General features: G+C 46.7%; 1 protein-coding gene across 3 annotated transcripts in view; it reads left to right on the forward strand.

The window, feature by feature from the left end:
- The window catches only part of NOL6 (nucleolar protein 6), a 72,873-nt gene extending 51,234 nt beyond the window's left edge, over positions 1 to 21,639 (forward strand). For all 3 annotated transcript variants that reach the window (XM_045021984.1, XM_045021983.1, XM_045021982.1), the window contains exons 24-26: positions 7,193 to 7,393; positions 19,607 to 19,708; positions 21,138 to 21,639. In XM_045021984.1, the coding sequence (XP_044877919.1) occupies positions 7,193 to 7,393; positions 19,607 to 19,708; positions 21,138 to 21,290 (456 nt within the window). In that variant the 3' untranslated portion in view covers positions 21,291 to 21,639. The remainder of the gene's footprint in view (positions 1 to 7,192; positions 7,394 to 19,606; positions 19,709 to 21,137) is intronic.
- Positions 21,640 to 27,250: the final 5,611 nt, after the last annotated feature.

A 27,250-nucleotide genomic window follows, 5' to 3' on the forward strand; every position in this document is an offset into this window, starting at 1 on the left:
AGTATAGTCTAGAGCAGGGGTTCTCAATCTTTTTTCTTTCTGAGGCCCTCTCCAACATGCTATAAAAACTCCATGGGCCACCTGTGTCACAGTAACTGGTTTTCTGCATGTAAAAGCCAGGGCTGGCGTTAAGGGTAGCAAGCAGGGCAGTTGCCTGGTGCCTCATGCCACAGTGGCCCCTGCAGAGCTATATTGTTCAGGCTTCGGCTTCAGCCTCGGGTGGCAGATCTCAGGGCCCGGGCGTCAGCCCCATGCTGCAGGGCTTCGGCTCTCTGCCCTGGGCCCCAGAGATCTAATGCTGGCCCTGCTTGGTGGCCCCCCTGAAACCTGCTCACGGCCCCCCAGGGGGCCTTGGACCCCTGGTTGAGAACCACTGGTCTAGAGTTGAGTATGGACAACAGAAGAAGGGCCATACTGGGTCAGACCAAAGGTCCATCCAGCCCAGTATCCTGTCTACTGACAGTGGCCAATGCCAGGTGCCCCAGAGGGAATGAATAAAACAGGGAATCATCAAGTGATCCATCCCCTGTCGCCCATTCCCAGCTTCTGTCAAACTGAGGCTAGGGACACCATCCCTGCCCATCCCGGCTAATATCCACTGATGGACCTAATCTCCATGAATTTATCTAGTTCTTTTTTGACCCCTGTTAAAGTCTTGGCCTTCACAACATCCTCTGTCAAGGAGTTCCACAGATTGACTGTGCATTGTGTGAATAAATACTTCCTTTTGTTTCTCTAAAACCTGATGCCTATTAATTTAATCGGGTGACCCTTTAGTTCTTGTGTTATGAGGAGTAAATAACACTTCCTTATTTACTTTCTCTACAACGGTCATGATTTTATAGACCTCTATCATATCCCCCCTTAGTCGTCTTTCTTCCAAGATGAAAATTCCCAGTCTTATTAATCTCCCCTCATATGGCAGATGCTCCATACCCTGAATAATTTTTGTTGCCCTTTTCTGAACCTTTTCCAATTCCAATATATCTTTTTTTGAGATGGAGTGACCACATTTGCATGCAGTATTCAAGATGTGGCAGTACCATGGATTTATATAGAGGCAATATGATATTTTCTGTCTTATTATCTATCCCTTTCTTAATGATTCCCAACATTTTGTTCGCTTTTTTGACTGCCACTGTGCATTGAGTGGATGTTTTCAGAGAACTATCCACAACAACTCCAAGATCTCTTTCTTGAGTGGTAACAGCTAATTTAGACACCATTTTATATGTATAGTTGGGATTATGTTTTCCAAATACTTTGCATTTATCAACATTGAATTTCATCTTCTATTTTGTTGCCCACTCACCCAGTTTTGTGAGATCCTTTTGTAGCGCTTTGCAGTCTGCCTGGGACTTAACGATCTTGAGTAGTTTTGTATCATCTGCAAATTTTGCCACCTCCCTGTTTATCCCTTTTTCCAGATCATTTATGAATAAGTTGAATAGGAGTGGGCCAAGTACAGACCCCTGGGAGACACCACTATTTACCTCTCTCCATTCTGAAAACTGACCATTTATTCCTACCCTTTGTTTCCTATCTTTTAACCAGTTACTAATCCATGATCATAAGAACATAAGAACATAAGAAAGGCCATACCGGGTCAGACCAAAGGTCCATCTAGCCCAGTATCTGTCTACCGACAGTGGCCAATGCCAGGTGCCCCAGAGAGAGTGGACCTAACAGGCAACGATCAAGTGATCTCTCTCCTGCCATCCATCTCCATCCTCTGACGAACAGAGGCTAGGGACACCATTCCTTACCCATCCTGGCTAATAGCCATTTATGGACTTAGCCACCATGAATTTATCCAGTCCCCTTTTAAACATTGTTATAGTCCTAGCCTTCACAACCTCCTCAGGTAAGGAGTTCCACAAGTTGACTGTGCGCTGCGTGAAGAAGAACTTCCTTTTATTTGTTTTAAACCTGCTGCCTATTAATTTCATTTGGTGACCCCTAGTTCTTATATTATGTGAATAAGTAAATAACTTTTCCTTATCCACTTTCTCAACATCACTCATGATTTTATATACCTCTATCATGTCCCCCCTTAGTCTTCTCTTTTCCAAACTGAAGAGTCCTAGCCTCTTTAATCTTTCCTCATATGGGACCTTCTCTAAACCCCTAATCATTTTAGTTGCTCTTTTCTGAACCTTTTCTAGTGCTAGAATATCTTTTTTGAGGTGAGGAGACCACATCTGTACACAGTATTCGAGATGTGGGCGTACCATGGATTTATATAAGGGCAATAATATATTCTCAGTCTTATTCTCTATCCCCTTTTTAATGATTCCTAACATCCTGTTTGCTTTTTTGACCGCCTCTGCACACTGCGTGGACATCTTCAGAGAACTATCCACGATAACTCCAAGATCTTTTTCCTGACTCGTTGTAGCTAAATTAGCCCCCATCATGTTGTATGTATAGTTGGGGTTATTTTTTCCAATGTGCATTACTTTACATTTATCCACATTAAATTTCATTTGCCATTTTGTTGCCCAATCACTTAGTTTTGTGAGATCTTTTTGAAGTTCTTCACAATCTGCTTTGGTCTTAACTATCTTGAGCAGTTTAGTATCATCTGCAAACTTTGCCACCTCACTGATTACCCCTTTCTCCAGATCATTTATGAATAAATTGAATAGGATTGGTCCTAGGACTGACCCTTGGGGAACACCACTAGTTACCCCTCTCCATTCTGAGAATTTACCATTAATTCCTACCCTTTGTTCCCTGTCCTTTAACCAGTTCTCAATCCATGAAAGGACCTTTCCTTTTATCCCATGACAGCTTTCCTCTTATCCCATGACAGCTTACTTTGCTTACTAGCTTTTGAGAGGGACCTTGTCGAAGGCATTCTGAAAATCTAAATACACTCTATCCACTGGATTCCACCTTGTCCACATGCTTATTGACCCCCTCAAAGAATTCTAAACAAGACAAACTATGGGGATATGCAAGGATCCTGGGAAAACATGCAATGTTCCAGTGAATGACACAACCGTACAGCAAGTGAGAAACTATTACTACTTAGGAACCATTATTACAGAAGATGGAAGATTGGATACTGCAGTTAGCACAAGCATAACAAGAGAAAAAGAGACATCCTGGAAGAATAAACATCTGATGAAAGAGAAATCTGAAGTCTGACTCTTAAATTTACTTTTGGTCTGTGTTAAATTATGACTGTGAAACATGGACATTCAAACAATCAAGAATAAAGAAGATACAATCCTTTGAATTATGGTGTTATAGAAAAATTCTGAAAATATCATGGATAGACTGTACAACCAAGGAAAAAGTATTGGAGATGGTTGGAAATCAGGAAATGCTAGTTAGAGATCTTATGGAAAGAGAGATTTGATTTGCAGGGCACATTTTTAAGAGGTTCAGTGGGTGATGCATATTTATCGGCACTGGAAGGAAAGTTAATGGCAGAGGAACATGAGGCAGAAAAAGAGAAGATCGTGGATGGATGATGTGGTCTTCTGGGTGGATCAAAAGGACTATTCATCCACAAAGAGATTAGCAGAACTGGCTACTATAGTTGCAAACTTCCTGTTGCTTGGCTTCTCCATTACTGAACAGGGCAGCCATACCAAAAGGCAGAGCCAGAGTGCAGCTAATCCGTTTCATCAGGCTAATGGCTTGGCTTCCAACCAGAGTTGAAGCTGTTTCAACTAAAAGTGTGATGTTGTACAGTGTTAAACCGGTGCAACTTTGTGTGTAGACTGGCCTAAATTAGCTTCCTTTACTTTGGACAGTGGCTTGGAGGGGTCTGTCAGTACCTGAAAATTAGCTCTGTGTGGTTGATATGACTCTCAGACCAAAACTTCAGCTGCGTGTTTGAGGACAGAGCAGAGAGGTAACCGAAGCTGTGGCTAGTGAAAGGAGCTGGTGGGACTGAGTTCCCTGTGGCTGGGCGTTAACATCACCATGCCCCAGCCAGGGGGCTTGGCATTAGTTGGGTCCTTCATTGACAGTTTCAACAGGAAAGTTGAGGATCTAATGGGCTATGAAAATGGAACTCGCCTCTCTGTCTTAGAGGTGGTTCCTCCAGCCCTGAGGCACCTTAGCAGGGCAGCATGGGGGACGCTTGCTCGTCTACCCTCGGAGCTGTAACGTTCTCTGGGGAGATCAGCGGACACGGTTTCCAGGGCCGTGGAGGAAAAACGCCTTGTAAAATGCAGCTGCGAGCTGCACCCTCCTCAGTTGAATCAGAAAGGATGGAATGCGGAGCAGGGAGTGGCTGCCGTAACCAGGCCGTGCTGCACCCTGACCGTTCTCATGTTTTTGAGACACTTGGGGCTGCGGTTCAGACTGGTCCGTGAGGCTGAGCAGAACTCTGCCTTGGACTGTGCCAGGGCAGCGGGACCCCTGCTTTTCTCCATTAGCATCCTAGCTGTTCGGGCTCCTTTGGGAGGTAGCACTGAACAAAATCTCCTGCCCATCAAATCTCTTCTCCTGCAGAATCCGAAATCTTCCCAGGGCCCTGTTCTCGAGACAGGACCACCCGCCAAGCTCTTTCTCTCTTACCTTCCTTCTCCCTAAGGGCAGAGCAGGCCAAATGGAGCAAGCCAAAGGCCCGGAGGCCCTCCACCTGCAAAGGGACCTTGGCAGATGCTCTGCGGCAGCTTCTCGCAGGGCCGGAGGGAGGCTCAATCTGAATAACTCTTTAGCCTGGCCCTGCCAGCTAGGCCACAGACACACTAAGAATTCTGGGCTGTCTGATTGTTACCCTCCCCAAAGCCTGGCTGCTGACCAGCCTCCACGCCTTCCTGAGCGGCGTTCCCCAACCCGTGTGTTCCTGTGCTGATGGGGCAGTGGCTGGCGACATCATTTATTCCACAGATGAGTTGCTTTTTCCATTTTAACGCAGCGGCGGCCAAATCCCCACATCTCCTCTCTGTCCAAATATTTATCTGTCCAGCCATCGCTCTGCTCTGTTAATCATAAACCCATCTCCTCCTCCGCCTGTGCGTGGTTGAAGACTCAGCTGTCCTCTGAGGGACCGGCTGCAGCACTGGGGCGGTGGAAGGCCGGAGATGGAATCCCCACGTCCCCAGGCACAGTGGCTAGGGGGTTGTGAGGGTGGGGGACGTCTCATTGTGTTACATAGCCCTAGAGATTCCCTTCAATTTAGTTCAGCTCCACATGCCCTCTGCAGGGAGCCTGTTGATGCTGGGAGTCCACGCCACCCTACATCCTCTCTGTCTCCCTAGCCAATGTCACCCTTGACCTCCGTGATCTTTGGGTGCCTCCTTACTGCACCCCTGAGGGTCCCTGACATTGTCCCTCTCCCAATCACTTTTCTGTCTCCTGGGCCTTACCCTCCTCTCACACACAAAGGAAGCCCCGTGGGGTCCACCCGCCTCCTAGCCAGGATGGGAGACGATATGCTTGGTCCCTAAGAAGGCTACTGTCAGGTCTTCTGGCCAGGGCTGCCTGAGGGTCTGGGGCTTCAGTGGGCAGGGGAGTGAGAAGCAGAGCGCAGCTGGCCCCTCCCCACTGCTGGGCCAGAACACAGTGGCCTGGTCTCTCAGCAGGCCTGGGAGCCCAGATTGGTGTGGAAAGCAGCCGCCCTCTCCCCTGCCCCGATCATCTGGCGTGACCAGATTGCGACTGGCTCTTCGCAAACTGTGGGTGGGTTCAGACTGCACGAGAGCAGCTAGGCAGTGCATTTTATTCCCATCATCGTGGCTGGCTTCAAGTGACCTTGCAGCAGGGAGAAAATCCCAGGCTGATGAGAGCAGGGAGGCGACACTGAACATGGCTCCGGGAATCCTGTTTTTCAGTTGTTTACTGCTCCTTCTGTTTGAACTTGGCACAAAGCTCTGGTTCCCTTTTCAGAGAGGAGGCGGCAGCACGCAGCCCACCAGAAATGAATGCATTTAGGATGCTGGGGTTTCTTCCCTGGCCTGCTGACGAATAATCTAACGTCCTTTCTATTCCCTCTCCCTTTAATCTGTCATGACTCCCACAGACATGTCCTGAGCAAGTAGCGCAGTGGCTGCCCTACACTGAGAGAGACCCTGACTTAGCTTCCCATGCTGTTTGAGACACTGGATTTAAATCCTTCCATCAGTGTATCCACATGTTGCTTGACTCTGCTGGAGGGTTTTCCCGGCCCCGGTTGCACCCATTAGTGAGGGCTGCTCTGTTCCCCCCTGTAATGTGACTCTGATTCATCGTTTGCAGTGACATGCACAGAGTTACTATCTTGCCGCTGATCCAGGTGTTGTAACCATAATCTGTGGCTCTTAGGATCTTTCATTCTGAGGCTGTCAAAATGCTTTATGGGGTAGATACAATTTAACTCTACTACCCAGATGGGGAAGCCAAGGCAAGAAGAGATTTAAGGGTGTGTCTACACAACAACTAAACGCTCGCTGCTGGCCCATGCCGACTCGGGCTCATGGGGCGATTTCATTGCAGTGTAGGCTTCAGGGCTGGGTCTTGGGCTCCAGGACCCTGCGAGGTGAGAAGGTCCCAGAGCTCGGCTTGGCTACACAGCAGTGAAACAGCCCTGCAGCCTGAGCCCGAGTCGGCTGACACAGACTTACCCTTGTTGACTTGTCCGTGGTCTTTTAGCAAGTCAGTGGCTGGGCTGCGAGTTGGGCCCAGAAGTCCTGACTCCTCCTCCCTGCTCCAGTCACTAGATCCCACTCCCGGGCCTCTACTCTAACTAGGGATGTAAAATGTTCATCGGGTAACTGATACGCCTCAGTTTCATTGGCAATGTGTTAATGTTTGAACTCGGCTGCGGGCCCTACACCCAGGACTCCTGGCAGCCAGGACCCGGGGCACACATGGGGCTGGCGGGGAGCCCCACGTCAAACATGGGGATGCTGCAGCAAACCCCCCTCCCAACCGCACTCCTAGTTCCCCACCTCTGGTGTGAATTCCTTAATGGTTAAACAATTTTAATAGTTTCAACAGTTACTTTTTTTTAAACGCTATTTGCATCCCTAACTGTAACCACTTGGGTTGATTAAAAAGCCCTTTCAGCAAAGATACTGAAACAGATACTGGCCCGGAATGGGACATTGAAGAGTTAATGATGCTGGGAACTTGGTGGGGTATCGTTCCCTCCTCCGGGATACCTGGGCATGAGATCCACAGCTCCTATACTGTATCCTGCATATTGCAAGCAGTGTTACCCCTGACTCACTCTCCTTCGCTTCTGCAGATGGTCTTCCGCCCACCGCTGGATTTCTATGACATCCTTATCCACCTGAATGCCAAGCAGATCCCCAGGCACCTGGAGGGCGTGGACCGACCGGCGAAGTCGTTCAGCCGGGGAATGCTGAAGAGTGATGCTATGGTCAAGACCCTCGCTTTCCCAGTGGTGGGTTATGATCCAGTACAGTGCTACCTCCAGGAGCTGAGGGTAAGCGTGGCTGCGGGCCTCGGGGTGGGTGTGCACATGTGCTCAGCTGCTCTGTGTGAGTATCTTGTGTGCAGATTGTTTTCACTGCAGGAATTGGATACTGGAATCTCTCCATCTTCTGCATATAGTGACTGCATCTCTATTCCACGGGAGTGAGGATGTCAGCTGGTGAAAGAATTGCCATAGCAGATAGCACCTGGAGCCCTGCGTAAGGACCTCGCAATCCCAGTGCAAATGATGGCCCTAACCATGTCTTCGTGGCTCAGTTAATTTAATGTTTCTGGCCCCCTGACCTGGCCGTGGCGAGTGCTGGAACAGTGGGATCATTGCAGAGAGCTCTCTTCGAGTGCCTGATAGAAAAGAGGAGTACGGGGGAATGGCTGTGTCCACATCTAGGTGATGCTGCACATGATGGCTGTTGGGCAGCCTATGTGACATGAGTCTGGATGCCGCAGGTGTCCACAACGTGGAAACCACTGCAGCTGGCACTAATTGTCTCCTTAGTAGTCTCAGCAGGGAAACTAAGGATTGAACCAGCCATGGGAACTGAAGTTCTTATTCGCTCGTGGAGGATGGTCTCTCCAGGGTTGGTTTCAGGCACGTTAGCGAGGGGAAGCCTGCTCTGTGGATAAACAGAGAACAACAGTGCAGCATGTTTCACCAGTGCACGCTGGCAAAGCCCTTGTCACCTCACCTGTGTCAGCCACCCAGTGGGCATGTGGCAGCAGCTTTAGCAGCATTCAGTCTGGGCAGCAGATGCTTTGTGGGCATGCAACCCTGTCTCGTCAGCTGCTGTGCGAGAAGCACTCTGGTTTGGGAAGGGCGTGTGAATGGCTCCCAGCTTTGCATGGAAGATCATGGTGCAGAATGCGACTAGCAGGTGTGACACCAGTTTCCTGGCGATGTAGACTGGCCCAGAGGCACAATAATGTTCATAGATCCATCCCTAGTACAAGACATGGTGATCCCAGCTGAGGGTGATTTTCCTCCTCAAAGACCAGATGGATGGGAAGATGGACCCCCTTCTTAAGGAGGGACTTTGAAGCCTCTTCTGCTTATCCAGGGAGTAGGCTCTTTGGGGAAATCCCTCTCCTGGTGTCTGGAAGTCAAGAGACTCCTAGGTCCCCAAGATTTCGGAGCGGTCACTGCAGTTCTCTCCAGTCGATGTCGGGAGCTCATTCAAAGAACAGATTCATACAATGGCATGGATGGAGAAGGAGCTTTGACGTAGTATTAACTGGCTTGAGCTCAGCACAGTTAGCTATCACTGAAAGCACTAGCCGCAAAGTTGAGCAATAGAGATGTTCTAACTATGTCCAAGCACAGCTACAGTAGCTTTTGTCAGCAAACAAGGAGGCACCAGATCCACAGCCATGTTACGAGAAACCAACCTGCTATGTTCATGGGCAGAGAAGAACCCTCTGTCCCTTTTTGAGCTCTTGGCATAAGAGGAGAGTTAAACACCAGGGCAGAGTGGTTGAGCAGACAGAGGAGAGAGCCAGAGAAGTGGAGTCTTCACCCAGAGATCTTTGACTCAATACTCAGAGCCCTCGGTCACCCATTTGCTTCCCAATTCAATGCACTTTCTGCCCCAGGTGAAGGGTTCACTGACCTGTCGCCATGGATGCACACTTTCCGTGGCTGGAAGGGCTGCTGCTGTCTGCCTTTCCACAATTTGCAGTGCTCCCCAACGCAGTTCAGAGGCTACAAAGCAGAGGGCAGAGGTAATTCTGCCAACAGGAAAACACAGGATCATGTCCCAGCCAGATTTTTTAGAGCAGCGTCTCGTGTCAACCCTACTCCAGTTTGCAGGATTCCCCCTTGGTACCTAAACTTGGTGCTAAATGGCTTACTAAGAACCCTTTGAACCTCTGTGATAAATGTCCTTATTTCCTTAAAAGTGGTTTTCCTCGTAGCACTCAGCTCTCACTTCTGCAAGAAGAGTTTCAGAACTGGGAATCTCATCAGTAGAATCACAGTGCTGCATCTTCCATCAAGACAAAGTTTTAAGAAGCAATGCAGCTTTCATGTCCAAGGTAAATTCAGTATTCCAGAGGTCACAAGAGTCCTTCCCCTCTTTCTGTCCACATCCTACTGAAAACCTTTGGCAAACCCTGGATGTTAGGAGAGAGTTGAAGATCTACATCAAAGATACAGAAGAGTTCAGAAAATCATTGACTCCTTTTCTTTTATTCCATCTGTTGGTGAAAGGTCATTGTTTTATTCCATTCATTCATGTCCAGGTGGATACAATGGTGCAAAACAGAAGTTTACAAGGCCAGAAACTCAGAGCTCCTCAGTGGCTACCTCCTGGACTGAAAGATTTTGTGGACTCTCTTTGTAGCGTGCATAAGTTTACAAAGTATTACAAGCTTCTCAAAAGCAGTATTTGAGCAAAGGATTCTGCATGCTGTGGTTCCACAGATTAAAAGTCTGTTTACTCAACTGCATAGAGTTTTGTTATATCAAACCCTCCCTGACTGCAGACTGCTCCTGGACAGCCCAGTGTAAGGGGTCTGTGGATCTTCTGTGTACAGAAGAAAAAGGAAAAACCTTTCATCTGGTGGGCAGGTCCACAGACCCCGGACAGTGCGTCTTCTCCTGTAATGGTTTGCCAAGTGGCAGAACCAGAACTCTCAGGGAAGGATAGGAGTGGCCAGCCCTTTGAAGATCCTGGTAGGTTTGAGATGCTTCCATGCACTGAATTCTCTAAGGATTAACTAACAGTTATTGAATATAGTGAAATTCAGAAATTTTAATCTGAACATGTCCTACTGCAAAGCAACTTTTATTTCTGCTTTAAAGCAATGGTGGGCAAATATATATGCTCAGACATTATGAGAGGAGGAAAAAAATAGACTTCTGGGGATGAAGAAGGTTTTTGTCCTGGATATGATGGAATCTGTGGACCCTTCCCTCTAGAAGAAAGGAAATGTTTGTTCTGAATAAAGGCCTCTCTGACTGGTGAATCTGGCAAGTAGCTTTACGAAATTCTCTGTTGTCACGTTGCAAAACAAGTCCATGACTCGTAGTATACAGGCAGATGTGCCGATGGGTGCGTGTATGCATGTACACATACTCGCCCATATATAGTTCCAATATTTCTCCCACATTCTCTCTGAGGTGAACTTCAGCTAAGAGGATATGCATTAGTCACTTGATATACTCTTTATTCTCCACCGTTTGCAACACCCTCCTAGAAATTGCAGAACAATGGTCTGTCTCCCTACAGAGTCTGTGGAGCAATCTTCCAAAGAAAGGAGTGAAAATTCAGTCATGCGAGACATTCGCAAGACAAAACAGTGCACCAGTAAGCAATACTATATGGAACAGCTCTTCCTTTGTCAGGGAGATGGTCCAATGGGGCTCTTCCACCTCTGTCTTGTGCGATTCGCCGACTCATTTTGTTATGCTCATACAAAGTACACTAGATTTTTTTTTTTTTATGGGGAGAAGGCAACACGCCGCATTTATTGAGAATACAGCAGTTAGCATATCCTTTTTAGTTACATATACACATACACACTATGCACACAGCAAAGAATCCTGTGGCACCTTATAGACTAACAGACGTATTGCAGCATGAGCTTTTGTGGGTGAATGCCCACTTCGTCGGATGTCACCCACGAAAGTTCATGCTGCAATACGTCTGTTAGTCTATAAGGTGCCACAGGATTCTTTGCTGCTTTTACAGATCCAGACTAACACGGCTACTCCTCTGATACTATGCACACAGTCCTGCCAGTCGATGTTTATCGTTACCAGTCCAGAGTCTGCATCAATTTAGTGGCCAGCTAGATTGGTCGCAATGGGGAGCCGGGCTCTGTTGGTTGTGAGCCGATGCTTTTGGAGTTGTGGTAAGACGAACCCAAAGCCCCATGGCAAAGCACCCTGTTTTTAATGGTCCTTTTTTTGGGGTTGAAGTCAATGGATTTTGCTGATAGTTTGACAGGTTACTTTTTAATTGGTGTTATTTTTTGATTTAGAAACAGCAGTGTTGTATATTGAGCAAGAAAGGCATTATAAAGCAAACCTCACTAAATTTGGTGATTAAAATAGTTTACACTGTGGCTTGGGCCTTCAGCATTTTTTAAATTTAATTAACATAAACACAATTTAAAATCCTATTTTTTTACTTACTAGATCTTAAAACAGAAAAAAAAAGACTAGAAGGTCTAGTTTGTAATGCATATAGGAAACAAGACCCCATTTTTTTTATAATAGAACTTATTCTAAAACAAAAGGGGACCATAATCAGTCATAAGGACTGTTCTGGTCTATCCCTGCCTTATTCAGTACAGACACTGGCAGTCTGTCAGATGTGTTTCTACCAGTGCCCCAGAGGGTCATTTCTTTTTGCTATTTAAAAAGGATGGCTGGCCGGATGAACTTAAAACATACATTTGATATATACTATATTATGACCTTTTAATACAAATGTAAAATCCTACCCCTACAATTTGGCAACCTTTTATTTAATGCAGCCCAAAGAACATGGCTGCTTTCCTTCTGTGGTTGGCGCACGCAGAACAGTATGTCGGCAGGCCCATGCAAATCTCTGGGAACCCAGCCATTGGTTTCTGGTGTGTTGCACAAAAGTGGTAGCTCTTCTGTTTTGTCCTTTTTTCAAATTTCTTGGTGACTTTCAATCTCTATGGGCAAATTCCAATCCTGGTGTCATTTTCCTTCTGTAATGCCATTGGATACTGAAACAGTCCTCTGGCTGACTGCCTAGACGTTGTCATAAGAACATAATAAGAACATAAGAATGGCCGTACCGGGTCAGACCAAAGGTCCATCTAGCCCAGTATCTGTCTACCGACAGTGGCCAATGCCAGGTGCCCCAGAGGGAGTGAACCTAACAGGCAATGATCAAGTGATCTCTCTCCTGCTGTCCATCTCCATCCTCTGATGAACAGAGGCTAGGGACACCATTCTTACCCATCCTAGCTAATAGCCATTTATGGACTTAGCCACCATGAATTTATCCAGTCCCCTTTTAAACATTGTTATAGTCCTAGCCTTCACAACCTCCTCAGGTAAGGAGTTCCACAAGTTGACTGTGCGCTGCGTGAAGAAGAACTTCCTTTTATTTGTTTTAAACCTGCTGCCTATTAATTTCATTTGGTGACCCCTAGTTCTTGTATTATGGGAATAAGTAAATAACTTTTCCTTATCCACTTTCTCCACATCACTCATGATTTTATATACCTCTATCATATCCCCCCTTAGTCTTCTCTTTTCCAAGCTGAAGAGTCCTAGCCTCTTTAATCTTTCCTCGTATGGGACCCTCTCCAAACCCCTAATCATTTTAGTTGCCCTTTTCTGAACCTTTTCTAGTGCTAGAATATCTTTTTTGAGGTGAGGAGACCACATCTGTACACAGTATTCGAGATGTGGGCGTACCATGGATTTATATAAGGGCAATAATATATTCTCAGTCTTATTCTCTATCCCCTTTTTAATGATTCCTAACATCCTGTTTGCTTTTTTGGCCGCCTTTGCACACTGCGTGGACATCTTCAGAGAACTATCCATGATGACGCCAAGGTCTTTTTCCTGACTCTTCCCCCTGACCCTGGGAAAACAAGTTCCTGAGGTGCTCCTGAGCCTCAGAGTGCCAGTCAAGATAGTGATTATCCCAACAGCGAGGCCTGCAGAGTGCAAATGGCAAGTGCTTTTAGGAAATATCTTAAGCGAATAACTACAGTTTAATTTTCATTAGGAGTTATGGGCAGGTTTTTAACGAGAGCACTTAGCATGTTCAAAGGCCCGAACAAACCTTAATTTACTTTACGTACAATATTAGTTTACTTATATATTGTAGACTTATAGAAAGAGACCTCCTAAAAGCGTTAAAATGTATTACTGGCACACGAAACCATAAATTAGAGTGAATAAATGAAGACTTGGCGCACCACTTCTGAAAGGTTGCCGACCCCTGCAGGTAGCTGTTCTGTGGGGAAGTGGTAGACTTTAGTCTGTAGGGCTAGGAGAGAAAACACAACACGATCCCTGTCTGGAAGCTGAATAACGATGACCGTAATTAACGACCGGAACAATTTCCCAAGGGTCATTGCGGATTCTCCGTCACTGACAATTTTAAAATCAAGATGGGATGTTTCTGCTGAAGGGATTCATTTTGGGGCAGTTCTCTGGCCCGGGTTCTACAGGAGGTCAGACTAGATGGATGACAACAGTCCCTTCTGGCCTTGGAATCTATGAATCTATTCCTGGCAGCCGCTCCCATGAGTTTGGTCCTAGAATCATAGAATATCAGGGTTGGAAGGGATCTCAGGAGGTCATCTAATCCAACCCCCTCCTCAAAGCAGGACCAATCCCCAACTAAATCATCACAGCCAGGGCTTTGTCAAGCTGGGCCTTAAAAACCTTTAAGGAAGGAGATTCCACCACCTCCCTAGGTAACCCATTCCAGTGCTTCACCACTGTCTGAGTGAAAAAGTTTTTCCTAATATCCAACGTAAACCTCCCCCACTGCAACTTGAGACCATTACTCCTTGTTCTGTCATCAGGTACCACTGAGAACAGTCTAGATCCATCCTCTTTGGAACCCCCCTTCAGGTAGTTGAAAGCAGCTATCAAATCCCCCCCCTCATTCTTCTCTTCTGCCGACTAAACAATCCCAGTTCCCTCAGCCTCTCCTCATAAGTCATGTGCTCCAGCCCCCTAATCATTTTTGTTGCCCTCTACTAGACTTTTTCCAATTTTTCCACCTCCTTCTTGTGGGGCCCAAAACTGGATACAGTGCTCCAGATGAGGCCTCACCAATGTCGAATAGAGGGGAATGATCGCGTCCCTCGATCTGCTGGCAATGCCCCTACTTATACAGTCCAAAATGCCGTTAGCCTTCTTGGCAACAAGGGCACCTTGTTGACTCATATCCAGCTTCTCGTCCACTGTAACCCCTAGGTCCTTTTCTGCAGAACTTCTGCCTAGCCACTCGGTCCCTAGTCTGTAGCAGTGCATGGGATTCTTCCATCCCAAGTGCAGGACTCTGCACTTGTCCTTGTTGAACCTCATCAGGTTTCTTTTGGCTCAGGTCTCTCTATCCTATCCCTACCCTCCAGCATATCTATCGCTCCTCCCAGTTTAGTGCCTGTTCTGTCCTTCCGATATATTTTGTACCCCGGAATGATTGTGTCCCATTGGTTGCTCTCAGTCCACCAGGTTTCTGTGATGCCTATTATATCTATATCCTCCTTTATCACAAGGCACTCTAGTTCACCCATCTTATTATTTAGACTTCTGGCATTTGTGTACAAGCACTTTAAAAACTTGTCCCTGTTTATTAGCTTGCCTTTTTCTGATGTGCCAGATTCTTTTTTATGTGACTGTTTATCATCTGATCCGGCCCTTACATTATACTTCTCATTCCTCTGCTCCTGACTATAACCTGGAGATTCTCTATCATCAGACTCTCCCCTAAGAGAAGTCTGTGTCCGATCCACACGCTCCTCTGCAGCAGTCAGCTTTCCCCCATCTCCTAGTTTAAAAACTGCTCTACAACCCTGGTCATTTGTCCAATCTTCCACTTCTTGTAAGCTTCTTTTTTGTGTTTAAGATCAGCAAGGATTTCACTGGTAAGCCAAGTTGGTCGCCTGCCATATTTACTATTCTTTCTACCCATCAGGATGGTTTGTTCCTGCAACCTCAATAAGGATTCTTTAAAATACAACCAGCTCTCTGGTCTCCTTTCCCCCTCATGTTGTTCTCCCAGGGGATCCTGTCCATCAGTTTCCTGAGGGAGTCAAAGTCTGATTTTCTGAAGTCCAGGGTCCATATTGTGCTGCTCTCCTTTCTTCCTTGTGTCAGGGTCCTGAACTCGACCATCTCATGGTCACTGCCTCCCAGGTTCCTCTACTAATTCTAACCTGTTTGTGAGAAGCAGGTCAAGAAGAGCTCTGCCCCTAGTTGGTTCCTCCAGGAAATTGTCCCCTACACTTTCCAAAAACTTCCTGAATTATCTGTGCACTGCTGTATTGCTCTCCCAGCAGATATCAGGGTGATAGAAGTCTCCCATGAGAACCAGGGCCTGCAATCTAGTAACTTCTGTTAGTTGCCGGAAGAAAGCCTCATCCACCGCATCCCCTGGTCTGGTGGTCTATAGCAGACTCCCACCACGACATCACTCTTGTTGCTCACACTTCTAAACTTAATCCAGATTTCAGAGTGGTACCTGTGTTAGTCTGTATCAGCAAAAAGAACGAGGAGTACTTGAGACTAATAAATTTATTTGAGCATAAGGTTTCATGGGCTAAAGCCCACTTCATCAGATGCATGCAGTGGAAAATACAGTAGGAAGATTATAGATATATACACACAGAGAATATGAAAAAATGGGTGTTGCCATACCAACTCTAATCAGCCTAATCGAATAAATTGGGCTATTAGCAGGAGAAAAAATAATGTTTGTAGTGATAATCAGGATGGCCCATTTCAAACAATTGACAAGAAGGTGTGAGTAACAGTAGGGGGAAAATTAGCATGGGGAAATAGTTTAGTTTGTGTAATGACTCATCCACTCCTAGTCTTTATTCAAGCCTAATTTAATGGTGTCCATTTTGCAAATTAATTCCAGTTCTGCAGTCTCTGGTTGGAGTCTGTTTTTTGAAGTTTTTTTGGTTGAATAATTGCGAATTTTAGGTCTGTAATAGAGTGACCAAGGAGGTTGAAGTGTTTGCCGACTAGTTTTTGAATGTTATAATTCTTGACGTCTGATTTGTGTCCATTTATTCTTTTGCGTAGAGACTGGCCAAACCAGACAATGTACATGGCAGAGGGGCATTGCTGGCACATGATGGCATATATCACATTGGTAGGTGTGCAGGTGAACGAGCCCCTGATGGCGTGGCTGACGTGGTTAGGTCCTATGATGGTGTCCTTGAATAGATATGTGGACAGAGTTGGCAACGGGCTTTGTTGCAAGGATAGGTTCCTGGGTCAATGTTTTTGTTGTGTGGTGTGTGGTGGCTGGTGAGTATTTGCTTCGGGTTGAGGGGCTGTCTGTAAGTGAGGACTGGCCTGTCTTCCAAGATCTGTGAGAGTGAGGGATCGTTCTTCAGGATAGGTTGTAGATCCTTGATGATGCACCGGAGAGGTTTTAGTTGGGGGCTGTAGGTGATTGCTAGTGGTGTTCTGTTACTTTCTTTGTTGGGCCTGTCCTGTAGTAGGTGGCTTCAGGGTACTCTTCTGGCTCTGTCAATCTGCTTCTTCTCTACAGCAGGTGGGTATTGTCATTGTAAGAACGCTTGATAGAGATCTTGTAGGTGTTTATCTCTGTCTGAGGAATTGGAGCTAATGCAGTTGTATGTTAGAGCTTGGCTGTAGACAATGGATCGTGTGGTGTGGTCTGGATGAAAGCTGGAGGCATGTAGGTAAGTATAGTGGTCAGTAGGTGGTGTTTATGTAACTGGCGCTTATTTGCACTGTAGTGTCCAGGAAGTTGATCTCTTGTGTGGACTGGTCCAGACTGAGGTTGATGGTGGGAGGGAAATTGTTGAAATCATGGTGGAATTCCTCAAGGGCTTCTTTTCCATGGGTCCAGATGATGATGTCATCGATGTAGCGCAAGTAGAGTAGGGGCATTAGGGGACGAGAGCTAAGGAACCGTTGTTCTAAGTCAGCCATAAAAATGTTGGCATACTGTGGGGCCATGCGGGTACCCATAGCAGTGCCGCTGCCTTGAAGGTATACATTGTCCACAAATGTGAAATAGTTGTGGGTGAGGACAACATCACAAAGTTGAGCCACCAGGTTTGCCATGGCAGTATCGGGGCAGTCCATCTTTGTGTGGAATGTTGGTGTAGAGGGCTTCTACAGCCATAGTGGCTAGGATGGTGCTTTCTGGAAGATCACCAATGGATTGTAGTTTCCTCAGGAAGTCCGTGGTGTCTCTAGGAGTGCTGGTAGAATAGGGCCTGAGGAGAGAGTCTATGTAGCCAGAGACTCTGAGGTTTTTTCCTGCAGTTTCATACCATTGCTCTGAGCAGTCATACTGCTCTTACATACAATACAATTCCCCCACCTTTTCTGCCCTGCCTGTCCTTCCTGAACAGTTTATATCCATCCATGACAGTGCTCCAGTCATGTGAGTTATCCCACCAAGTCTCTGTTATTCCAATCACATCATAATTCCTTGACTGTGCCAGGACTTCCAGTTCTCCCTGCTTGTTTCCCAGGCTTCTTGCATTTGTGTATAGGCACTTAAGATAACTCGCTGATCGTCCTGCTTTCTCAGTATATTCTATGACTCCTCCTGTTGCTGTCCCTGTGTCTGAGAGCTGAGCCCTGTTCCCCACGTGTCTGGTGGCACGCGTTCAGGTAGACTCACACGTGAGGTTGTTTGCTTAGCTCAGTTGTCGACCCTCTCCCCTCACGCCTGCCGCAGTGGGAATTGGGTTGTGTGGGCCCAGGGCGATCAAGCTGGGGCTTTTATCGTTGTTTGCGAGCGTTCTTTCTGAACCCTTGTTCCAGGCAGCCGCCTGAGGAGGCTTGGGGGAGGACGGGCTTGATGGGTCATTCACATTGTCGTAGTATTCACGCCATGAGAGCAAGTCCCCGCAGAGCCCCACAGAGTATTACGGCAGTTCTAGTGGCAAACTTTTAAAAGGAAACTGAATTGTCTAGTTTACCGTGAGCCAAGGTGCTGTGTTGCTGGGAACGAGTCTTTCCTTGTGATTATTTTGCAGTTTCAGCGTAGTACTGGCAGCGCACCTGGAGCATTGGTGTGGGTGTTCGGCTGTGGGGGGACAGGAACTGCAGGAGAGCGCTTCATTAGCTTTACTGCACCGATCTAGTGATTACAACGAGGAGTCCTTGTGGCACCTTAGAGACTAACACATTTATTTGGGCATAAGCTTTCGTGGGCTAAAACCCACTTCATCAGGTGCATGGAGTGAAACATACACTAGGCAGGTATGAATACACAGCACATGAAAAGATGGAGTTGCCTTACCAAGTGCGGGGTGGGGGGGGGTCAGTGCTAACGAGCCAATTCAATTAAGGTGGAAGTGGGCTATTCTCAACAGTTGACAAGAAGGGGTAAATACCAAGGGAGGGAAGGAAAAACACTTTTTTGTAGGGCTAATCAGGCCAATATAATCAAGGTGGCCCATTTCCAACAGTTGACAAGAAGGTGTGAGTATCAGCAGGGGGGAAATAATTTTTGTAGTGACCCATCCACTCCCAGTCTTTATTCAGGCCTAATTTGATGGTGTCCAGTTTGCAAATTAATTCCAGCTCTGCAGTTTCTCGTTGGAGTCTGTTTTTGAAGTTTTTTTTGGTTGAAGAATTGCAACTTTTAAGTCTCGGTATTGAGTGTCCAGGGAGATTGACATGCTCGCCTACTGGTTTTTGAATGTTACAATTCCTGATGTCTGATTTGTGTCCATTTATGAGCTGGCTTCCCCGCCCCGCGTTTGAGAGCGACCTGCAGCAGAAAGAAGTTAGCCTCACTAGAGCAGAAACTTGGCAGCAAGGAAGGCCCGTGCATGGCAGGCAGGCTAATCGCAAACCATATGGTTCTGCAATATGGTCCTCCCTCCAGTCCAGGGGAGCATGGCCTGCTGGAAACTGTCCTCCCTGTGGACTGCACCTCTCTATTAAATGTGCAGTCTGCTCCATTTATGTCCAGCCCAGAGAGTAGGAGATAGGACTTAGTTCTGGGACAGGTTGAAGTCTCTTATTGATCTTTCACTGGGCTCTAAGCACCTCTTGTATTGTCCTTTATGCTGCTGTGGGAAGCAAAAGGAAAACCCTGATCGTTGGGGGCTGCTTGCTGGATGCAGTCCCGTCTTCCTTCCCTACGCTGCAGGGAGCTGTTACATATTGTAGTGGTTTCCCTGGTGGTGCTGCCTCGTAGTGACGTTTATTATGGCAGAGTCGGTGGCTGGCAGATCTCGCCCCCCTCCTGCATGACAAGCTCCAGTGCACTGGAGTTGGTATGGTTCTGGGGCGGGACGGGTGCAGGGGAGCATGGTGGCCAGTCCCTGGAAAGCTGGTCATTTTACTTGAAGTTGGGATGTGGCGATCCATGGAACAGTTGTAGAATCTGCACTTCCAAGAATCTTTCACCGGATCCTACTTGGCTGTGAGCCAGTGTCCTTGGTGTATCTCCCTCCTGGGGAGCATTACACAGGATTTGTGACGTAATTTGTGATGCCTGACATGACTCCCTTTCAAATCCTCTTCCAGGAGGCCTTTGGAGACCTGGCCTTGTTCTTCTATGACTCGCACGGTGGGGAGGTGATTGGAGTTTTGTGGAAACCCTCCAGTTTCAAGCCCCAGCCTTTCAAGGTGAGTTTTTGACCCTCTGCTTTTAGCTTCTTGTTGTTCGTTGTAGTGCTGTGGGAAGTTTGGAGGGGATTGTAATAACAATAGTGTCACCTAGTGTCTCCGAGCATGTCTCAAAATGCTTTACAAAGGCGGTCAGTATCCTCTCATCCCACACTCGGGGAAACTGAGGCACAGATAGGTGAAGTGACTTGCCCAAGGCCATCCAGCCAATGGCCGAATCAGGAACAGGACCTAGGTCTCCTGAGTTCCAGTCCAGAGCTCTATCTGCTAGGCAATAATATCCCCCAGTACACACATCCTTTGACCAACACTAACACACACACCCTCCATAGCCCTCCTGGAGAGTAGGTGAGAGCTGTCTCCATTGAGAGGGAAACTGAGGCAAAGAACCCCATTTTCAAAGGAAGCCTGTGTTTTTTGGCTGCCCAGTTTGACACCCCCGGGCCTGATTTTTCAGAAGTGCCAAGTGTCTGTAGCTCCCACTGACCAGTAGGTGTCCAGGATGGCAGCACTGGGATCCCAAAGCTCATGCTGAGTTTGCGCCACGCAGTTTAACGTGCAAAGCTGTTTGGGAGCAAGGGCGTGGCTTGGAGAGTGCCTGGGGGATGGTAAAGGTGGGTCTGATGCACAGGTGTGGATGTGATTCATGCTGCTTTATATGAGGAACTCCTCAAAGACGCAAAGAAACTTGTGATTAATGGCCCACAGTTCTTCTGGCAACCACCCTGCCTGTTCTGCTGTCCCTTTAATTCGTAGGGCCCCGTGTAGCTCCTCTCTCTGCACCTGGGGCACTCGCTGCCCTGCAGTGCTGCTGCTTTGAAATCTAGTCATTGATGGCCATGAAATGAGATGATGCCCCCAAGCCCATGCCTAGCTTTACGCATCTGAATAGCTCTATTGGTTTAAGGGAGATAATTCCATCTTGCTGGATCGGGTTCTTAACTCCCAGTAACAGATCAAAGCAAAGGCAGATCAGACAGGTTGTCTTTGACCCGTTGACCTTTAAGGCACCCTCTATGCATCGGTGGCCTGCGTCTGTCCCCACCTCCTAAGATGGTCAGTGAATAATTTTCCAGTGTTCAGCGCGCACATATTAGGGGTAATTGTGATTGGAAATTGCATTGTTGCTATATTGACGGGGTGCTTGGTTGTGTATGCTCTGAAGGGGGATGCTTTTGCAGCCTTCTGGTTTACACTGTAACAGGAGCTGTTAAAAGTGAATGTGGTGCTAGCAAAAGGGGACAGGATTGGAAGAGAAGTGGTGAGACCGGACAGTTGCAGCATTTACTTGTCACGTTGGACTCACTGCGGAAGGGTAGGAGTTGGGTAGGGGTTGCATTAGAGATTTAACTTCCGGAGAAGAATACAGCATTGCTGGGCACAAAATGCAGATGTCAGTTAGCCCAACCCATATGCATGTGTATTACAGGCATCCAACATGAAAGGAAGAATGATGGCATCTCTAAGCTGTGAGGAGCTAGTCACCGTTCCCAATGTGGAAGCCATCCTAGAAGACTTTGAGATCCTGGGCGAAGGTCTGGTCAGATCAGTGGAGGCACATGCAGAGAAATGGACTATCTAAGACCATCAAGAGCTCTTGTTAGGCCTCCTGTACCATATCTGTAACCCTTTCTGTTTATAAATCTGTTCAGGGGAAGAAAATTCTTCAGCAATATCTCTAATCCTGTTAATGTGGTACACATCTCATTCATAAAAGCATTGCAGCCCTAGAAAAGGGATAGTATTTTCTATAGACATAAGACACCCCCTCTTTATACTTTCTCCAAAATCATCTCAAGGTGAGATGAATTGTTCATAAATGTTCCTATTTGTTCATCATGGTGAATGTTTATATAAAATTTCCATGTCTCAAATATCTGCTGGGATGTAAAACAGGAAGGGCATTTCCTAGTATAATAAAGAGGTATTTATAATAACTGCTTTTATTTTTGTCACCAGTAGCATTTCTCTGATAAGATCACTTCACATACTCCGTCTCCTCCCCACCCCCAAAGTGTGCATTTATATAGGGAGTAAGATTATCCAGAGTTATAGTATTGAAAAGAGAGAAATCGGGGACACGATAAAAGTATATAAAATAATGAATGGGCTAGAGAAGGTAGATTGGGAGCCTCTGTTCTCCCTGTCTTACAATGCAAGAACAAAGGGACATTCAATGAAGTTTCATGCAGTGTGTAATTAGACTGTGGAACTCACTGCCACAGGATGTCATTGTGGCCAAAAACTTAGCAAGATTCAAAAAGTGATTGGACACATAACTTTGAATATTCTCAATATCCATTTCGTTCCCACTAACAAGCATTCTGGAGGGGATATTAAACCTAATGGTTCAGGGCTTAACCCAACCTCTAACTATATGGAGGCAGTTTATCCCTATTGCAGGGTTCTTGCACCTTCATCTGAAGCAGCTGGTGCTGGCCACTGTCAGAGGCAGGATACAGAGCTAAATGGACCTTGGGTCCGATGCCGCATGGCAGTGCCTGTGTTCCTGTCTCACTGAAATTGCTCTCAGAAGTCCCAACATGTCTCCTGAGACACAGACGCGATTTTTAAATGTTGGGTACGTTAATATTGTTGAGGAGTTAGACATGCCAGGAGTTAAGCCACACCCAAGAGGTTAAATTGCCTGTAAATACCCTTTCTTGTAGTACTCTCCACCCCCACCCCCAGCCCCAGCACTGTTTGCACCAGGGGGTTTTAGTGCAATTTAGCTATAATGTAAAAAATAATGAGTGGGTGAAACCAGTGTCAAATCTGAGAGCAGATTTATGCCTCTGCTGTGACTTCAGAAAGCAGGGGGCGATGCTGACAGGCCCACATTGAGTTCCATTAGCAAACAGCTTGAGCAGCTATAAAAGAGGTTTGAAAGCTTTTACTTTTCAGTTTTAACTTTTAAGGCCCTTCGCAACATATCTTTGCCCTGGCTACTCATCTCTTAGAGTCCTCCAACCCGGCCTTAATTGTTCATTGTCACAATTACCCAGAAGCCCCTTCGCACTTGTGCCTGGGAGGAGCTCCCTGTAAACTGAAATCTGTGGGTTTTACAATAGGCTGCTCCAGATTCCCCCTTAAAACTTGCCTGTGCCGTGATGCCTTGGAAAACTTGGACAGTGGCTAGGGGCTGGTGTGCTGAAACCTTGGCTTTTCAGACTGGTCTCATGAGCTCCCTGCCTGGTTTGTTTGTATCCACCTGTTGCCCACTTTGATTGTGGGAGGGACCGTCATCTTGCTAATTGTGGCCTTGTCCTCACTAGGGCAAGCAGGGATTTTCTAACATGTTAAAATCCTAGTGCAGGCAAGGCCGCTGTAGTTCTCACCCTGGTCCAGGTGAGCTGGTCCAGGTGAGCTCCGCTTTCCGGTCCAGGTGCAGGCTGAGGTCCAGTTGCAGGATGGGCATGGAGGGAGCTCAACCTGGCCACAGCCTGTAATCTACCTGCCCCCTGGATTATTTAAGGGGGGACAGTTCCTGTTTTGGAGCCAAGCCGTTGCCATATTCCCCACCCCAGTTCTTCCAATGGCTCTCCCACTTCAGCGTTTTAGTACATTAAAAACTGTGTCCCTATTTTCCTTCCTAAATATCCTTCATTCTCGCTGTGACCAGATGTTGGCCCCTCGGGGTGTGGGCTCATCGCTCATTGCTTTCACCCCAGCACCTGTTGCCAGTACTGAATTCCCTTTAGAAACATAAAGGCAAATCAAAGCTCCGTGGTAGCTGTGGCCGTAAGGTGGAGTAGACCTGCCCTGCCCTGCAGCGATGCTGCAGCATTCCTCCTCCTTACCTTTCCTGGCTTCTGCCTAGGGTAAGGCACAAAAGTTTGGAGAACGTCCAGGCTGGTCTTTGCAAATGTGTTAACTCCCTTGAGTTAACTGCCAATCCGTTATCCCAAATGTAGACAAGCCCTTGTGCAGTACCCAAGTGTGGTGCAATTCGGAGGCTGTGTCTACATTGCAAACTTTTGCTGTCGCAGCTGTCAGTCAGATGGGAGGAGGTGTGATCCCTAACCGAGTTGGGCCAGCAAAGGACCCTGGTATAGACACGGGGGTGGGAGTAGAGTTTATTTTGCTGAGGAGGGCGAAACTAAAATACGCGCCGTGTTGCCTGTATAAGCTGTGCCAAGATGAAGGGTACTTTGCCGCTGTAGCATGCTGGTGTAGCTGTGCTACCAGAACCGTCTAAATGTAGCCCTTGCCTTGTAGTGATCCATTTTGCTGCAATTAGTCTGTGTGAGCTGGTCTACCACGGTGGGGTAGACACAAGCTGTGGTGCTGTGATGCAGCCGTAGCTCACCCCTGGGCATTTCCCCCTCTCCCTGTCCTGGGGGGAGAGTTATATCACAACACCACAAAGCTTCAAGCAGCCCCTTACAGCCATAAAAAGGGAAGTGAAGACAAAAGCTCAAAGGCTTCTACTGAAGGGTGTGCTGGATCCAGCCACTAAACAGTTAATTAAAGGGACACAGTCAGCCTCCACAGGTGCCCCAGGTTACCTTCCCTAGAAATATTTTGGGTTTATGTCACGCAGGGGTTCTCAGACTCTTGTACTGGTGACCCCTTTCACATAGCAGACCTCTGAGTGCGACCCCCCCCCCTTATACATTAAAAACACTTTTTAATATATTTAACACTATTATAAATGCTGGAGACAAGTGGGGTTTGGGGTGGAGGCTGACAGCTCGCGATCCCCCATTTAATAGCCTCGTGACCCCCTGAGGGGTCCCAACCCCCAGTTTGAGAACCCCTGATGTAACTTAATTTACCCTCTACTGCACCTTCACTCCAGGGATCTGGCTTCCTCCTCTCTTATCTTTGTGTTCTTGTCAGTGGTATCAAACTGTAGGGTAGCCAGCTCCCATGAGTCTCATGGTCTTAGTGCTTTTCTTAAAGCCCCAGCTCCTGGAGTCATGTGATTAGAGCAGAATCTCAGCTTTCACTTAAAAATGAATGACAAGGTGGGTGAGGTAATATCTTTTATTGGACCAACTTCTGTTGGTGAGAGGACAAGCTTTTGATCTTACACCTGAATACAAGCTCTTGTCTCTCTGATACCCTGGGACCAACATGGCTACAACAACACTTAATTCAACTATTGAAAAAGAAAGTAAGTTTCTAATCCTTATGATTGCAAGAGAGCAGCTTGGAAGCGTGACTCGAGTATAACCTAGAGGCTTGAAAGCCAGAAGGCTAATGAAAAGAAACCCAAAGGTGTTTTTGTTTTTGTGGTTTTTGTTTTTAACAAAATCTTGTTGTTTAATCCAATTTTTGGGTTTTTTGAGACCTGATTTTTCAAAGCACTTTGAGTTGATAATATGGAAATGGAGACTAATTTTGGAGGGCAGTTCGCCCACTGGGTGTCTGAGACTTCTGCTGAGAACTGTGGTCTCTAAGCACACCCAGATCCCAGTGCATCTCAGTCCAGTTCCTATTGGGACAGGTCCAAAAGCCGCTACCGCTGCTTAGCAGAGCTGAAGGCCCAGAAAAAAGTCAAATAATTGCAGGGACCTTGGAGACTGACAATCTTCTTCCTACGGTGCAGCTTGCTGTGCTGGTGACTCACCAGTGGGTGCTCTCCCACCTGAGACAGTGTCAGTGCTTTTTGCTTTTCAAATAACTGCAACAACATTGAATTCTCACACCGCCCCAGGAGGCGGGTAAGTATCATTATCCTCTATCTTACACAAGATAACTAGTCTGTTGAGTGCTAAAGAGATCATTAGCTCTCCCCTGCTGCCTCCCCACATTGACAATAAGAAGCCACTCAGATCCTGGCAAAGTCAGATCAAATGGATACATCTTGTACTGCAAACTGCAGGGAAGTTCAGGTCTTGATCTGGACCCCCGGCCTGTTCCATTGTTTTCTGTACACAATGAGCAGCCCTAGACCTTCACTGGACTGACTTTTTATTTACGGTAAGTCAGTGGTTCCCAAACTTTAACAACCTGTGAACCCCTTTCACTAAAATGTCAAGTCTCACGAACCCCCTCCTCAAAATGAATATTTCCAGGGATTTTCTCCTTTACCTGAGTATAAATGATAAAAGCAGTGATCTTGGAAATATAAAATTAGTTTTTATGACATGCTTATTACACACTATTTATTATTAATCATTACTGTATTTTTATTACACTATGAAAATGGCAACACTCTTCCAAGATCTCACTTTCGTAGCTTGTATCACTTTGAATAAGCCTGTTATAAGACAAGGCTCCTATGTTTCATCAAGGAGTATCAGATGTGAAACAGCAGGAAGGTATTTAAGAAGCCAACTCAGAGTTCCTCCTACACAAGCATTCAGGTCTTGAGCAGTCCAGGCAAACAATGCACATTACAACAAAGCTTAAACTTGTTCAGAATAATTCTAAAAACAATACTATCTGCCTATTCAATTTTTAAAATAGCAAAAAATATCCACCTCCCTTTCCATTTCTTATAAGCAGTTTTGAAGTTTAAATCTCCTCACTGTGCTAGATCTGCTTGCTTTGATCTGCTTAGCTCTTGGAAGTCCAGGGGCTCCATGCTGCTGGCCCCATGCTGCCCGGAGTCTGTAGGGACAAGCTCTGTCCGCCATTAGGGAATTTTTTTCCTGGGAACCCCCTGTAACATTTTGCAAACCCCCAGGGGTTCACGAACCCCAGTTTGGGAACCACTGAGATAAAGGGAACCCAAACTAGACAGAACAAGAGTGAAGCATCTATGAGATGGCACAGCCATGAAGACACACTCAGGGCTACTTGAATGTTTTAGGGTCTTCCATCCCTTTAAATCGTCCAGCAGTAGCTCTTTATTGAGCTAAGCTTAGAGGCCTAGATTTTTGAAGGAGATTCTTGGATGCCTCGTATTTTTGGCTACCCAGTTTGAGACTCCTTAAAGAGGCCTGACTTTTAGAAGTGCTGAGCACCCGCACTTTAAAAATCTGGCTGCTTTAGGACACCTAAAATCACTAGTCACTTGGAAACCTTGGCATGAATTTCCATGTCTGAGCAGCTTTCTTTGCATGTCAGGAAAATCGGTCCTAGGCCCCATGCTGAGCTGGTTGAGGATTGTCCCATTACAATGTGTTTTTAGCACATGGAGGGGCCTGTCTCTCACCATTCCTGGAGAGGAGTTAACCCTGAATCATTCTGGTAGCTCTGTTTGCATCATCATCTCCTCGTTCCCAAGAAAATTCTGGTGAAATGCCCCGGAAGGGAAGCGATTTTCCCAGACAGTGACAGGTGTCTCAGCTGGGAAGTTTTGATGGCTAGGCATTAGTGTTGATAAATGGCAGCTCACTGAACTGTGTGTGCGCCGCTCTGCCTCTCGCACGATTGCCAACAGCAGACTTCTTAGCAATTGAAAAGGGAAGTACAAAGGGGTGGGGGAATCAAAACGGATAAAAGCAAAACAAAACTTGGTTGAAAAATCAAAATCAGGGATGCTTTGGGCAGCCCCCTTGTAGCAAAAACATAAACCATGTGTGAGCATCAGGTGTGTGCTCTTAGCTTGTGGAACTGTCTTTCAGAGGTGATGCAAGCTGCATTGCT

This window comes from Mauremys mutica, chromosome 6, assembly GCF_020497125.1.
Source record: "Mauremys mutica isolate MM-2020 ecotype Southern chromosome 6, ASM2049712v1, whole genome shotgun sequence".
Classification (NCBI taxonomy): Eukaryota; Metazoa; Chordata; order Testudines; family Geoemydidae; genus Mauremys; species Mauremys mutica.